The sequence below is a fragment of the Scomber japonicus genome, chromosome 2 (assembly GCF_027409825.1).
Source record: "Scomber japonicus isolate fScoJap1 chromosome 2, fScoJap1.pri, whole genome shotgun sequence".
NCBI classification, from domain to species: Eukaryota; Metazoa; Chordata; class Actinopteri; order Scombriformes; family Scombridae; genus Scomber; species Scomber japonicus.
In genome coordinates this window covers 15480667-15496761 of record NC_070579.1, presented here as the reverse complement: position 1 = coordinate 15496761, position 16095 = coordinate 15480667, and the positions used below count along the sequence as shown (strand labels likewise).

Genomic DNA, 16095 nt, shown 5'->3' with positions numbered 1-16095 from the left:
AAGCACAAAGATATCTGCTACCTCCCCCAAAACACACACGCATACCTATAAATGCAAAAAAATATGTTATATAGTATATTATTTATGCTTAGTGTGTGAGATGGGAGAAAATAGCCATAGCAACAAAACAAATACAATACACATATTAAAGATTAAATGACAAATAACATACATGCACAGGAATGCACTCATAAAACCTTGTGCTGAAAATGTAAGAACTGACACACTCAAAAATGTCTTTTATACTGTCTTTACACATAGGCAGTAAGGGAGAGAAATACAGTACGTGGCGATAAAGATAAATATGTGACACTAGAGACACTATGTGACCCTGGTTATTTTCAGTAGTCAAGTGTTTGGAGAAAAAAAAAACTGAAAATGCTCTGGTGAGACAGAGTGACCACAACATTCACAGAGAAAGAACAGCCCTCTTCGCAGATGTGCGTGAGACTGTGAGAGGCTGCAAGAAGCGACGCAGGCGAGGGCGGGAGCGGATAGAAGTGGCTCGTCTCTCTCTGCTCCGCCAGTGCATCCCATACATCACTGCAGCTCGGCACTCTTCTCCTGCTCATCAACAAGTCGTGAAGGATGAGAGGCACCCATATTGTCCTGACAGCCATCCGCCGTGCATTCTCAATCACACATTATTACCACATTCATATTCATTTCCATTGACACGCGTCCTTTCCCTCCACTCAAATTAAACCAAAGAGGATGCAGAAAAGGAGGGAGGGAGGGGACGATGGGGAGGGAGAAAGAGGGGGAGTTGATGATGAAATGCTGGCCTAGGCCACAGCTCATTGCATTCCAATTTGCATGCAAATGGTTTAGTGTGAGAGCAGGGCCTATATCATGAGGAGTGAACTGGGGCACAGGCTGAGAAACAACTCTAATCTACTGTCCAGGGACACGGCGCTGCAGACTGCCATGAGTCACCAAGATGCCAACAGGATTCATACACAAATCCACACAAAAAATCATTTCATGCATATATGAGCTCACACTGTGTAGAGAATACACATGTGTGTGGATTCTCTTACAGTCGTAAATGACAGCATACCTATCAGAGGGTCAATTTCCACAGGAAGTTGGTACTGCTGGTCCTGCACCGTTGAGCTCTGATGACCTGACAGAGAAGAAGACAGATTGGATTAATATTGTAATCGTGTGGCCTTGTGAAGTACATGCTAGGTTTCAGTTCATTATAACACACTGGAAATTATAAACCCAAAGTCACAGTGTCACTGTTACTGGTCCAAGATTTCTTTCATCAATAAGATAGTATTCATATCAAAAAGCTACAAAGGACATAGAAAGAATAACTTTAAGCTGCAATAGAAATCTCTTTGTCACTTTAGCAACAAGCAGCTGTAATATTCTGCTAAAAAGAATCATATTATGGTACTCAGAGGCACACCTGTGTATTCAAATGTTTAAGAACATAAAACAGACCCCTCCATTATTTGTTTCAATTAACAGATTAATCATTCACATTGTAAAATGTCTGAAAATAGAGAATATTGTTCACAACCACAAATTCCCAGAACAAATTGAGTTCCCTGCCCCACACCTGAAAAAGCAATGTGAAGACTCCAGTAAATCCATGCAATTAAAGAACTACCTCTGAACACCGTTATGCTAGCTCACTAAACCAATTAAGTTAATCAGTCTGGTCTGTGGTCCGCATGACTGAGGTTGTATTCTACTGAAAACTGATCAGTCTTCATCCCCATAAATTCAGAGATATCAAATTTAATGTTTCTTCCAGGGCAGGATGGATGTTGGGTAAATAAGGTTTTGTGAAGTGAGAGGCTGATATATGGAGGTGGACGTGAGACCTAATGCTGGCTGCTGCATGTGTCACATTTGATACTGCTATCCAGTAGACAGAGTCAACTGTCTCCCAAATCAACGTCCATCCTATAGAGACAAGACGGGTCAATCCTCAGATAAATTAGACACTTGAGTATAGAGAGAGAGGTGAACCGAGGAAGTATGAAAATGATTCTAGGTAGCAAAAGACACTGATTGTCTTTTCATGCTGAAAAATACCCTTTGAGGTCAATCTGATGCAGAACCACAATGGCATAAAATCACAGAACTAATTCTTCCACTTAAATGGATCTTTTATGTAAGAAAAACAACAATCTGAAACCCCCAAATATAAGTGTGCATGGACATAAATGTCTCACCTGTCAAGCCGTGCCACTTGTTGACAGCAAAGAGGCGGTTGGCGGTGACTGTGATTATGGCGGGTGATGTCAAACCCGGCTGGGTGTTGGCCGCTACATGCGTCACAGGAGAGTTGGATGGGAACTTCAACACCATGATAACATCCTGCTGCATCTGCTCGGTAAACATCAGCGGGGTCTGCAGAAGAAGATACTGTTCAGGACACCAAGGATGGACAATGGGATGCAGGGAAGAGAGGAAAAGAACCAAGATATGGAGCGGCAGACAAAGAGCAAAATAAAAAGATGAGAGAAGCAGCCACAGTCGGTGTTAGCGAGGAAAAATGAGCGGGAGATGGAGAAAAGAGAAGGAAAGAAAGAAAGTTAGGAAGTTTAAGCAGGATAGCAGTAAGCAGTAAGTAGTACAGCAGAGCTAGTAAGAAAAAAAAGTTTGATATAAAGTTTGTACAGAAAAGGCAATAGAGTAGATCTCTTATGAAGATTCATCAGGGAAAAAGATTACAAATACTCTAAGAGAACACACAAAAAGATAAAAGATTCCCACTTGATTTGTCTAACTCAGAACGCTAAAATCTCTTGTCAGCTTTGGATTTCCCTTTTACACAATACTGTTGTCCTTTCATCTCTCACACTTGAATTACTTAAGTAAGACGTTTCTTTACAGCCAGTATGAAATGATTACAGTGACCAGTAACTCTTACAATGTATATATTTTCATGTGAGTATTGTTTTAAGTGAAAAACTGTGAAACTAACCTTTAAACAGCTAAAAACAGCTTTACAGTAGGTATATTTGTACACTGTGCTACAAATCACAGCACATGAAGGCGTTTATATTCAGAATTAATAAAAACATTTTTGGTAAATAAAAATTCAGAGAGCTGTAAAGCTATGAAACAGAAAAGAAACCAATTTCAACATTTGATAAACAAGAACCAACTTTGGCTCTTCTGCTTGATACACTAAATGACTTAAAGAAATAATTAATGATCAAAACTGTTTTTGATTAATTTATCCTTTCAGTTCTCTTTTAAAGTTTTATCAGTGTATGCAAAAAGAATATAATTTACGTTAAAATAAAGTAAGCTGTAAGGAGAGACGAAGTACAAAATAATCATAACAAAAAAGTGATTTCATTGACCTATCAGACTGTTTCCTTTGGTTAGACAGCAGCTCATATATATAGCCATTTACAGAGTGTTTGTACTAAGCAGCTCTAACAGAGAGCCATTTTCCTCCTTGCGTGTAAAGAAGAGTAACATCAGTGTTTAACATCAGGAACAGACCTGAGTAAATCCGGTGTGTCTGACAGCTAACCAGACGCACTGACAGTATCATTACCACCAGCATGGGCAGATGCCGACACTCTGACAACGCAATCACATGAGAGAGGATGGAGAGAAAGTAAAGAGCAAGAACATCTAAAAGCAAAGAGGACAGGGTGTTCTGAAGGAATAAGGAACTGCAGGGAGGGTTAGAAATATGTTTGAATAATGGCGTCTGAATATTATGTTTGAAAACTATATGTGGTGGAGTAAAAATAAAAACATTTCATAGGAATTTGCCCATAAGTGAGGCGGATTCAAAGTCTGAGACTGGGTTCTTGTCTGTGTGTGCATGTGTGCACTGGGTGGTGGTCTACGGCCAGCTGTCAGCGCCACAGGGACACCACACTAATAGGGACTCATGGGGCCTTGGTCCATCACAAGCAGGCACACTGACTGTACTCCTTGGCCCTTAAAAAGCTGTCACTTCAAGACTGCTGTTCATTGCTCTCCTTCATTGACCTCCTCTGCTTCCAGCTCAGGTGGAAAATCTGGCTCAGTCCCAGGTTTCCAGCATGAAGCTGTACTAAACAAACACGCACCTAAATTCTTGTGATCTCTCTCTTTCAAACACACCTCTCTAATGATGAGAGAGATGCTTTTCTAACCAAATACTTTATTTTCCCACAGTTGTAGACAGAGAAAGTGGGGATAAAAGATGAACTATATATGTAGGATAATATATAGGATTCATGAAAAATGAAAAGAATGAGTCAAAAGCAGCATGTCAACATCAGGGTGAAGTCCTTTCAGACAGAAGGATTACAGGTACAGTAGGTACAGTGTGTTTGCTAAGATTATCTGTTTGCATATATGTGCATGCACCACTCACCACTTGCATGGCTGAACTTCGGGGTGGGTGTGGCTCGATGAGTAACTGGCAGGGCGTTTGTCCAAAACTCCTAATTTGAGACTCCACAGCCTGAGGAGACAGAAAGGGAGGCATGATGAAATGATGAAGAAAAAACATGTTATTCTATTTCATTGTGCCTCAGAATTTAAGTAAAAATAGGGACTTAGTATAGATATCTCAAAAGATTATATTGGGGTTGGGCAGTATGGATAAAATGTTCTTTGTATGATATTTTATATATTTCAAAATGGATAGATACATTTTATTCAGAACCTTTTTACAGTAACAGATAAAATAACCCCATGGTGATGTGCGTTTTTGAATAACCCAAAGAAACAAAATAAAAAAGACATTGTAAATAGAGGCGTTAAATTACCTGAGTAATGAAATTGCTCAACCGTCAACAATCTAAGTTTACTGTGGCTGAACAAAACCAAAACCAAGAGAGGAACAAAAAGGCCAATGCAGCGAGGGAAAAATGCATCCACTTGTGTTCAAGCATACATGTCCACACTCATACATATACACATACTTTCTCACTGTCTGTCACAAACCCACATACACACACAGACAGACAGACACACACACACACACACACACACACACACACACACACACACACACACACACACACACACACACACACACACACACACACACCAATTTATCCTCCACAACCACACACAGAATCAGATGAGGGCAGGGACAGACGGGCTTGCAGGCTGGTTAGGTGGTGTTAATGAAGAGGTATAGGACCATAAATGTCAGAGCAGACGCCGGCTGAGCAGCCTCTGGACATCATCACACAGCTCACTGTCAGGCCAACTAGAACAGGATGAAACACACCCACAGCAGTGTGTGGATGCATGGGGCTAAACCAGTGTTTTCACTCATGTTTTAATTCATAAAATGTCTGAAAATAGCAAAAAATACAAATTCAAAATTGCTAATTTTATCTGATAAATAGTGCAAAGTTAAAAGTATTCAATGGTGCAACTTTATAAAAACCAATCAGAGAAAAGCAACAACTCATTACAATTGAGAAGCTGGAGGTTTGGTATTTTTAAATAAGTGATCGCAATAGTTGCCAACAGAACTGTTTGAGCACTACTATTAATCGGCCATCAGAAGCATAATTAAATGTTTCTTTTGCTTTAATAAAATGTAATTTAGTGAAGAAGAATCTTAACTCTTTTTCTCACTGAACTAAATCCAACCAAGGGACACAAAGCAGAGCAGAATACAGTTTATTCTCAGGGTGATAAAACAGAGGTAAAGTTAAAAAAAAAAATGAGTGAGACAGATAGAGTATGATGGATTGTTTATAAAAGGGGCCGAACAGAAATAAAATGGCCAATACAAAATTATGACAGACCCGTCAGTACGTTGGTGTGCACTGTGACTGGCTGCGTGGGAGTGACAGCTTGTGTGTGTAGGCTGAGATGTTTGAGCCTGACTTGGCGGGGCCTGCAAGAATGAGCTCATGGTTGAGGCCTGCATATGGTATTTCCATGAGAAAAAGTTTGGGAAGTTAGTGCGCTCATACCCATTGTCTGAAACTAACCAGAGACCAGGGAGACGTAGAGAGGGAGCGATCTCAACTGTCAAGGCTTCGTTAGCTTCTTTACTGGAAGACATTGCACACCCAAAAATCAATATTGACAGTATTTTTTTATGTGAATGTTGAACAAAGAAACTAAGGAAATCATATTCGACTCTGTTCATCTTCTCTACTTTGTGTGCACTTTCTTCACTCTGCCAGTTAAGCAATTTCCTTCTCTCTTAATTGTACATGTTTCATATCTAAATCTCTCTTGGTAGGCTGAACATTTCGTCTATATAAAATGGAGAACAGGATATGGTTTGCATTCATGCATTTATGCTTTTAGATAATAAAAAAAGACAAAACAATGAAATTTATTTAATATCTGTATTTCACAACATGATATGTTGCAAAGACACGAGAGGAGCAGCTGTTGAGCAATGTGTGTAGTTTGATATTGGCTCAATGGATTGGAAACTTCTTGAAGAGAGTTTAAAAGCTTCTCCTTGTTAGAAGGAGTGTCTGTGGTTTTGTGTTCAGGCCAAAAGTGCATTTACTGTATGGTGATCTAAACACATGCATGTGTGCAACATATGAAAAGAGATGCTTCAGTATCTATGATAAAGCATCGTGTAATGGTCTCTTGGACTGGAATAAAAGGTTTTCAAAACCCCCCCAAATCTTTTAATTAATGAATACATGATATCAAAGAGCCAAACACTTCTGTGCATGGCCTCAACATTCATCATTACAGACAATTATAACATTTTCCATCCATAGTTAGTCTGTAAGTGAGAGGACATCAGTGCATCATTCAAGGTCAAAGAACCTCCCTTCTCCTCTGCCAGAGTGAAGCATTTTGCTTAAGCTAATGTGTGGAAGAGACTACTCAAAGTCACTCAACCTATCTTCATTAAGTTCAGCCCTGACATTTATGAGGCTGTGGAACGTTAGAAAGTGGCTGAGTCTAGGTCAGCATGTCCTATCCCTATATGCCAATGCAATGCTCAGGTGATTATATGAGGGGCCATCCACAAGGCCAATCTCTTTTGGGGGCGCTGGCCCATGTCTGATGAAGGTTTTCTATATTCTATACATTTAAATGGCTGAGACGCCCTCGGCTCAGATGTCACAGCCTGCCCTTTGATTTACTCAGCCACTTGACAAGATGGATTACTATGTAAAACATGCTGCATTTATGCAAATTGACCAAATAACACAAACTCTATGAATAGAATAAAAATCATAACTTTAATGATTTTGTATTGCAGGAAAGCCGTGTGGCAGTCAGTAACCTCGGTTCCAGACATCCATAGTGCTATGATTTTTTTTTTAACAGCGAGGTGTATATTGTCCAAAGAAAATAAACCAGTGGGCCTTGTATTTGGTGAGTGACTTTGGCTATGTGTCAAAGCAGGTTCACTCGCGTGGGTATATTTCCCCCATCTTCTGCCGAATTACGCAAACGCTGTACAATTCAGACAGGGCTCTGTGTTTTGTCGCTAGTGTGAGAGGCTGTGGGATTTTCCATAATCACATGTGAAAGAGGGGAAGCCCTGTACAATGATGAGAAGGCAACACAGGGTGTGTTTCTCTTTATTCACTGAGAAGCAACACAGATGTGCATGTATGCCATGCACAAGGGTGCACATATGCACATAAATGCATCTATGCACACACAGTTCTCTTAGAGGTGGGGCAGGGGGGTAAATTTTGACTTGCGGCAGAGGCAGGACAGGAAGTAATCATGGTTTTGCAAAACACAGCAGTGGTCTCCACAGCATTCCCTAATCTGTGCTGAGATATTCCAAACTTTCTCTCAAAACAGAAATGCACACATAAACACACAACTGTGTGCATTTATGCTGATGAGCACACATAAATATACAAATGTATACACATGCCAGTGAATACATGTATACATACATTTGTGTACGCAAAACATATCAAGGTATGATCCACACAAATCTGTGGGGTGTGTATGTGTTTGGGTTTGGGTGGATGGGAGCTTGCCTCTGCCAAACAGTGTGGCAGGAATACATAACCAGCCAACCGGTAATACAGAAAACTCTTCTCCAATTTACTACCTTTTCCTACCAAAAACACACACAAGTCTGTGACCCATCCCCCTGACAATGAACAGCCCCAGGGCCTGTCCTAATGCAGCCTCGACTGGCCCACACCACAGCTCAGGCTGAAACAGTTGTCACTCAGTAATGGCAGACTCTGGGGACACTTTCAGACCCAAAGCCCTCAGTCTCAAAGCTCCTGTAGCCCTCAGCCACCCCCAGTGCTCGGCCATGACGAGCCCCAGGCCTGGAACTCTGTTTCCACCTTGTGCACAGACAGGGCATGCTTCCTTCCGTACAAACACAGTTGAAGGAGAGCCTTGGCTTAGCTCACAGGGATAACTGCTTTGGTTTATTTAACTAATTAAAGTGCTCAGACTGAGGGTGTTTTTGAAAGGTGAATGCCAGCAGATTGGACTCATAGCATCAGAGTGAGTGGGAGGAGAAAACAACAAACTTTCTTACTTTTTTAAATATTTGGGAAATGAAACACACCATTCTGCTTTGTTCAGATTTTGCACATTTAGAGCATTAGGTTCAGCATTAAGTATGGCACTTGCACTAAATATAAGTAAGTAAAACATTAAAAAAAATAATAATAAATACTATAAACAAACAACACTGTGTTAAAGATGAATGACAATAGCCGCTATCTCATAACAGTAAGAGTGGCAGCAAATTAAAACAGTTTTCCATAAAATCTGATACTTTCATTCCCACAAAATGATTAAATGCATCTGCAAGAGAAAAACAGCAGCATTTTTTAAAAGTTGTCCTGTGAAGAAATGCAGTAACTTCCCTTAAAATCTAACCCAACGTACACTTACGTATACAAGTGCACTTTAAACACTGTAGACAATGAAATAAAGTGCCCTGGTATGTTTATTTACTGGAATAATGATAATGTAAATAATGAATAGTGATTACTGGTCAAAGTTGAAGTGCTACACAGCATCTTAACTAAAGTAAAATAAAGACTGCATCTTCAGAAGCATGGATATTAAAAAATCTGTAATACTGCAGTCATGCTGACCATGAGATATGACAGCAGAGGCAGGAGGTGCTATTTTAATACCACTCAAATCACATGCACCTGCCCCTGATGGCATCCTGTATGTATGTGAATTTATTTATGGTCATTGGAACCTCTTGGCAGAAATGGTGAAGTACCAGTGATCCAATTTTGTGGTGCGTGTGTGTGTGTGTGTGTTCACCAGAAGAATGGGTAATGGGCTTGGGCTGAGTGTGAAAATGACCGGCACACCCTGGTAATGAATCTGCATGCGTGTGTGAGTTTTGTGTGCATGTGTGTGTGTGTGTGTGAATGTGTGTGTAGCTAAGGCCAAAGCACATCTGGATGGGAATTAGGGTGAATGAGGTGATAAATCAAAGATCCACCCCTCGTGCCTGTGATGCTCTAGTCACTGAGCATGAAGGGCAGCAGAACAGTAGAGGAAAACAGCTGTTCAGCCCCTTGATATCCTCTGAACTCATCTCCATTTAGGTATCTTAGGATCTTAGCTTAAAGGATGATTTGAGTTTATTACAACTTTTTTTTGTACAGATAACAGTAATAATATTCTCAACAACTTAATTGCTATGGTCTGGGAATATGGCAACATCGATACAACAATGTTTGACTTTGTCTGGTGGACTTTGTTGTTGCAATGTTGCAGAGTTCCCACATCTCAGCAATTATCTGGGTAAGTAACGTGTTCATAGCCTAAAGAAATTATGGCCAAAACTGGGTTGTAATAAACTTGCTTTATCCTTTAAAAGAAATCTTCTCAGGCAAGGATAAAAATAGGATAAGTGCCACTTTTGGCAATACAACTTAAGTCATCAAAAAGGTTGATGGGGCCAGGGTCAATTGGCCTGCTGCTGGCTAGCTGCCTTTTACAGCAGATCGGTGAAGTTGTCAGGCGGTTGTTTGGCTGTGGGCAAGCTAGCTGTGTTTTTCTTTTCAGCGCAGTGTTTTGTGCGGTTGCTTTTGGGGCAGGCCAGTGAAGCTCGTGTGTGCAGCAGTTCAAAGTGAGGGGATGAATAATGAATGAAAGCCAAGGAGGCTTTAAGGCGTTAAAGTGGAACACTTGGTAGAGTGCTTTCAGAGGTATCACACAGGGGAAAGGCTTTGCTCAGCAATACCTGCCAGTAGATTGTTAGCTTAGCTCTCCCATGCCATTCTACAACCAATTTAACATGGCTAATGGCATCAAATATCTCCCTGAAATACAGATGCCATGAATGGACAGATGCTTTTATAATATAGTCAGATTAAGCATCCATTTGAGAGCTCTAATGCTCAAGTGTACTTACTGTAATATGGTATCTTTCCCCTTACTCAGCAAGAGAGTTAAATCAACTGTGCAGTACGTAAATGTGTATCAAAATGTGCATGCATATGCATGTTTGGTGTGCTTGTAGTGAGCATCAGTCTTACCTCTCTGAGCATGGGGTCATTGATGGAGCTGAGGTTGACTGCCCCTTCATAGGTGAGATAATAGAAAACATTGAGGGCTCTGGTGGCTTCAGGTCCCTGCTGCTTGTAGCCAAAGATCAGGTCGATCCACTGATGAAGCTGGCAGGACACAAACTCACTCTCCAAAGCCTGTAAATGGAGGAGAGAACAGAGAATTATGAGTATTGTAAATGTCAACAGATGCACACCATTTACACACCATGCTCTTACCAAATGCTACTCCCCAAACATGTTCCTCATCCCATTACTGAGCAGCAGTTATCTATAATAACCCTCAAAGATAAATTCCTCAGAGAAAGCAGAATCTGCCAATGATTTTTATAATGAGCAAAAAGCGCAGTAAATCCATATCTAATCATATGGGAGCATCAAAACATTAGAGAAGTCTTGTAGTTCATTAGGGAGCCGTTTCAGCTTCTGTCTTTGTTCTTTTCTCTACTGGTTGTGGGTGGATCAGAGTACCGTGTTGCTCTTCTCCAAACGTCTCAGCATCGCCATAACGCTGAGATACAAGCCGTTTTCTCTCCTCATTAGCCGGCAAAGGAGGGAAAAAACATTTATGGTTTCCTCATAAAAACAGGCAATTGTGTTAATTTGTGTAAAGCTGTCGGCTCACAAAAGCCCTCTAAACACGACCAAATTAGAATGAGGCAGCCCTTGATTGTCATTGCTGCCTTGTGTCACATTAATTTGTGACAAAACATTAGCCTGTGCTACACTTAAATGGCAATTTATATCATTTAAATTTTTACTGCAGAGATCAGCACATCCCTCACTTAAATGTGGCTTTCTGACAGCTCATTCTGCATCTAATTCTTCCCCACTCTCTTAATTACAACTTGCAATCAGTGAGGAAAGCATGGTTATAAAGAGGAGAAAGAGGAGAGGAGTGTGCGGTGGAGTATAATGATGTTTCACTGCAACTTGGGTACTGATGGAATTTCTGATTTCATAAATTGCATGAAGTGAAGTGATGAGAAGATAAACAATAAAAATACTGTGTGCATATTATGAGAATGGGAACCATATCAATAGTTACTGGTCGAGGGACGGGGCTACAGGAAAACATCAGGTTAAGTATGTGGAAACTATTAAGTAGGGCTGGATATCACACATCAATGCCTTTTTGTTTTAAGTGTGTCTGAAATATGTAACTTCTACTGTGTAGAGGTTTAATTGTACAAGTATCATAAATAGAAAGGAAAACCTTTTATGTGTTTTCTTGTATTCCCTAGAAATATTCTAATATACTTAATATATTTAATGTATTACTGTCTCTGTACTCTTCTTGGTTTGGGATTGTTGTGTTGTTGTTTTTTTACTGTGTGCTTCTTAAATTGTTGTTTGTTTTGAGATGTTAATTACACTGTTCATATCAGATGGTTTATCAAGTGTTGCCACAGAGCATATTTATCTATTTGTATATGGGCATAGTAAATATTCTTAAAATTTTGACATGATGAAAATATGAATGGCTTGAAAAAATGCACAAAACATTACCCACTTAAATAACAGGTGTGTTGCCTGTGGTGTTACTCTGTAGCACCATGTATTGATTGTCTATTTGGAGTAGCAACCCGTAAATCTACTATGAATTTTGACAATCAAAAATGTATCAACACTAGTATCAAAATGTTTCTATTAATATACAGGTCTACAATTAACATGGCAGTTTAGTACATAGTTTTCCTGTAATGTGTACTGTATGTTTATGGTTATTACACACTTTGGTGTTTTGGACAACACCCACTTAGATACAATCACTGTTGTGAGAGCTGTAGACTTGATAAAATAGCATATAGAGAGAGATTTATCAAGTCTTCCCCCCCTTAGTGTGTGTAACTCTGCATCATTTTCTGTTCAAGGGCTGAACTATAGCATGGCGTAATGCTAAAACAAAACAAATCTAACCTTTAGTAGTAAGATAAAACAGAACACCCCTTGAGTCTGAAACAGTCTAGACTCCATGTCTAACTGTCCCTCTGGCATCAGTATATTAACAGTATGTCACTATTTAAAGGTTTGTGTCACAGGGCAATCTTTTTTATTAATGTTAAATTATAAGCTGGGGTAACCCTCTTCATTCAAGCGCATACTTAATAACAGGCAGGGTGGCTTTCATTTGTGTGTGTGAGTGTGAGTGTGAGAGAGAGAGAGAGAGAGAGAGATCAGTTCATTATGCACTAGGATTGACCTTTGACGGGCCCTGCTCCCCTGTTTCTAAAACTAAAGCTGAGGCTGATGGGCATTTAATGTGCACCGCAATCTAGTGTCAATCAGCATGGGGAAACAAAGAGCAGCCATGTTATTGCATCTCCCTCTCCAGAGGCCCGCCTTTATGGAAATCACTCGCATTTACCATTTGGAGAGAGAGAGAAACTGAATAAGTGATAGTGTGCCTGTGTTTGTGTGCTGTGCTGCACCACATGTGTATATGTGTATTACTGTATGACAAAACACAGCAATTCTCTGTGACTGAAGTCTAGGTGTAGGAATTTAACCTCAGTGGACTAGATCTCAGCGATTCAAAGAATATCTGCCTCTGCCTGTGGGGATACAGTAAACTGTAAATCAAAACACTTTCAAAAAGAGCTGAATGCTACTATACTACTAAGATGTTAGTAAAATGAAAGCTATATTCTGAACACTTTGTCTAAACAAGGGACTTTACTGATGTGAAAATCTAGCAGTCTAGTTGTCAAAAGAAAATAACTGCTTGTAGTATTAAAGGATGAATGTGTTAATATTTTATATCATCTTAAAATCAATAAATCCCACGAAAATACCAAAAATGAATTGATCATACTCATAATTAAGTCAAAGCCGGATCAGGGTTATTCCTCCATAGTGCCATAGAGCTCCACTGTTGTAACCCCCCCCCCCCAAAAAACAACCCCCAAAACTAAAACAAACTATTAAAAGCACATAAATGAGCCACATCAATGCACTGGCTGACATACTCCTTATTACATACTTTATTTTGAGTCAGTCTCACATACACCAGCCTGCTGCCATCAATTCTAGTGCATCTATTCATTATGTGAAATAGTGCCCAACAAATACACTATTATCACTCACGCCTGTTTGAGCAAAATTTGCTAAAAACTTCAGAGTTCTGCTGTTTTGGAAAATTATTTGAATTGTATTTAATGAAGCAATATATTTGTGACCCATTTTAAAGATTTACATCTTCAGAAGGAAACAATGGGCTTGTTGGGCTAAAAGCCACAGACATGGTAGGGAAGATTTCAAGAGGGGTTTGTATTCAAAAGACTGAGGAATGCATTGGTGGTTTAAGTAATAAAAATATAGTAGAGTAGTATCTGTGCTATCCGTTCAAGATAGGCTAATGTAAGGAGACATCTGATTTTCTCCTTAAATTCAGAAGAGAGTACTGTATGTAAGGAATGTAAGATAGACAAGAAATACACATGAAGTACAGACATTCGTCCTGTACCATTAACCCATTAACAATGGGCCAGGTGAGCAGGTGTGGAAAGGTCTTCTTCTGTAGTACCACACTGTGGAAATAGTGAAGCAGAAGGTTGGGGCAGATAGCAGATTCCTGAGGTGGGATCTGGTGCCACTTCAGGAGAGCCAGGCAAGATTATTGATGGGCCAATTAGCAGCCAGTGTGTGTGTCATCCCAATCCATGGGGGACTCTCTGATAATTAATGAATAATTTAGCATTCCTTTATGTAAATGCTGATAGGGGGTAGAAGTCACCGCAATCCCACATTTCTATTGTTACGATTTTGACAAAGTACACCTTTGAAGCATAGGGGGTCCCCTTTGTTGTGTGCTGTGGCTTGTTTCTGACTGCAACAATAATTTGGTATATTCTCTAATGTGAGAAAATGTAAACATTTAATTTAATCAGATTTTCTTGCCCTTCAAAGCAACCAAGTATTCAAATGCATATCATCATTTTCTCTTCTTGAATCTTGTGTTTGTTTTTCTTGCTTGCCATTTTACATAGCTGTGATGTGAATTCCAATGAAAATATATCATAATGAATGTGCCCTGCCTGCGTGTAAGTGTAAGCCTATAAAGAAAACCCACAAGACTCACAAAGTGACTAAATGTCAATGTGTTACTCTTCACAAGATGATCTACCCTAGACTCAGGACTCAGGAGACATGTTATCTTTATTTGAGACATCAGACCTGGGACACCAAGTGATTGCAATTAACCAGCTGGTGGACATTAAACTATAATTTCTGCGAGTCATGAGGAGCAAAACTGAGAATGTCTGATCTCGATGCACTGGCCAGTCTACCCAGCTTCATCTTGGAATGCTTTTTTCTTCTTGTATACTTCTTGTAGTGATTATTTTCTTCTGCTTAAAAATACAAGTGTGTGCCTATGCTACAAGTTTGCAGTGCAGAATTGCATTGGACCTATCAGTGAAGTTTGCTGTGCCTCGTTGTGGTTTGCAGTTTGCTTTATGGTCCGGATTGAGCTGGATTTCACTTCTGCCTTAACGAGGTGACACTGAACGCTTCCCTCCTACCCTCGCTGGCCCTAAAAAACCCTTTTAAGGACTTATGTAGAGCTGTCTGTAAGGATGTTAAAATGTCACTTAACAAATCAATCCACTCATTTGCATGCCAACATTCGAGGCGAATATACGTGCATGTGAATGCGTGCATGTCACTGATGGTGTGGGTGTGTAATCGAATGCACATGTTCTATGCAGAGTGTTGTCAGCAGCAGAATGTTTTCTTTTGTATCGATTACGGATGAATAAAGCAAACACTTGTCAGGTCTGTATATACTAAAAAGGCTGTTTAAGAACAAGCTGATCACAACATCCTGAAAAGCCCATTTGGTATGTGTGACAGTGAAATATCTTATGTGGTGACATGGAAAAAAAAAAACATAAGATATGCTAAACCATAAGAAAACAGTAGAAATTAAGTAATTGAAAGTATTCTCTGGGTCCAGTGTGCACATAATGTTTTCTATTATGCATTTTATTAAATGAAATACAATAAAATCTTTCTGCTTCCAAGTATAACAGCATCATCTTTAGTGGAAGCCAGACTATTCTTCTTACCTTAATACAAGTTTATTATCTCTCTTGTTTCAACTCTTTATTCTTCCTCCAAGTTCAACAGCCGCCTTTCATTTTCCCTTCTACTTATTCTCTCACTCTTTAGTGCTACTCCATTTTTTTCCCTCCTGCTCTTTCTTCCAGTCATCTGATCCTTTGGATCAACTCCTCTGGAGTTGCCTTGCCCTGAGGTTGACAAGCACTCTGATTAAAGGGCTTATTAGCTCGCTGTAAATGAGAAGCCGATTGTCATTTTGAAGCAGGCAGAGGAAGCCTGTAGCCAGCCAGGAGAGAGGGGGCCCCCAACATAGAAGAGGAAAGAGAAAAAAGCAACGGGTGACGTAAGGAATGAGAGCCTCGGAGCAGCCACGCAGCTAACAAACCATTTCCTTTATTCTCATATTCACACACACCAAAAGAAGCCCAGATGGGTTGTGTGTGTTACTTCAGTCCCCCCTCCTTCCTGCTCTACTAATTAGATAGGTCACAACTGTGAGAGTTCTGGCTATGGGTCAACAGAGGCACTCGCTAGCAAGTGGAACCTGAAACTCTAACCCTAACTCTCTCCTCCCATCTCA

At 40.0% G+C, this 16095-nt stretch overlaps 1 protein-coding gene across 3 annotated transcripts in view; it reads right to left on the bottom strand.

Moving 5' to 3' along the window:
• Positions 1-16095, bottom strand: part of lrba (LPS responsive beige-like anchor protein) — a 185863-nt gene that overhangs the window by 14108 nt on the left and 155660 nt on the right. For all 3 annotated transcript variants that reach the window (XM_053331271.1, XM_053331256.1, XM_053331264.1), the window contains 4 exons: positions 10422-10589; positions 4349-4438; positions 2193-2370; positions 1061-1126 (listed from right to left, as the gene is read on the bottom strand). In XM_053331271.1, coding sequence (XP_053187246.1) covers positions 1061-1126; positions 2193-2370; positions 4349-4438; positions 10422-10589 — 502 coding nt within the window. The remainder of the gene's footprint in view (positions 1-1060; positions 1127-2192; positions 2371-4348; positions 4439-10421; positions 10590-16095) is intronic.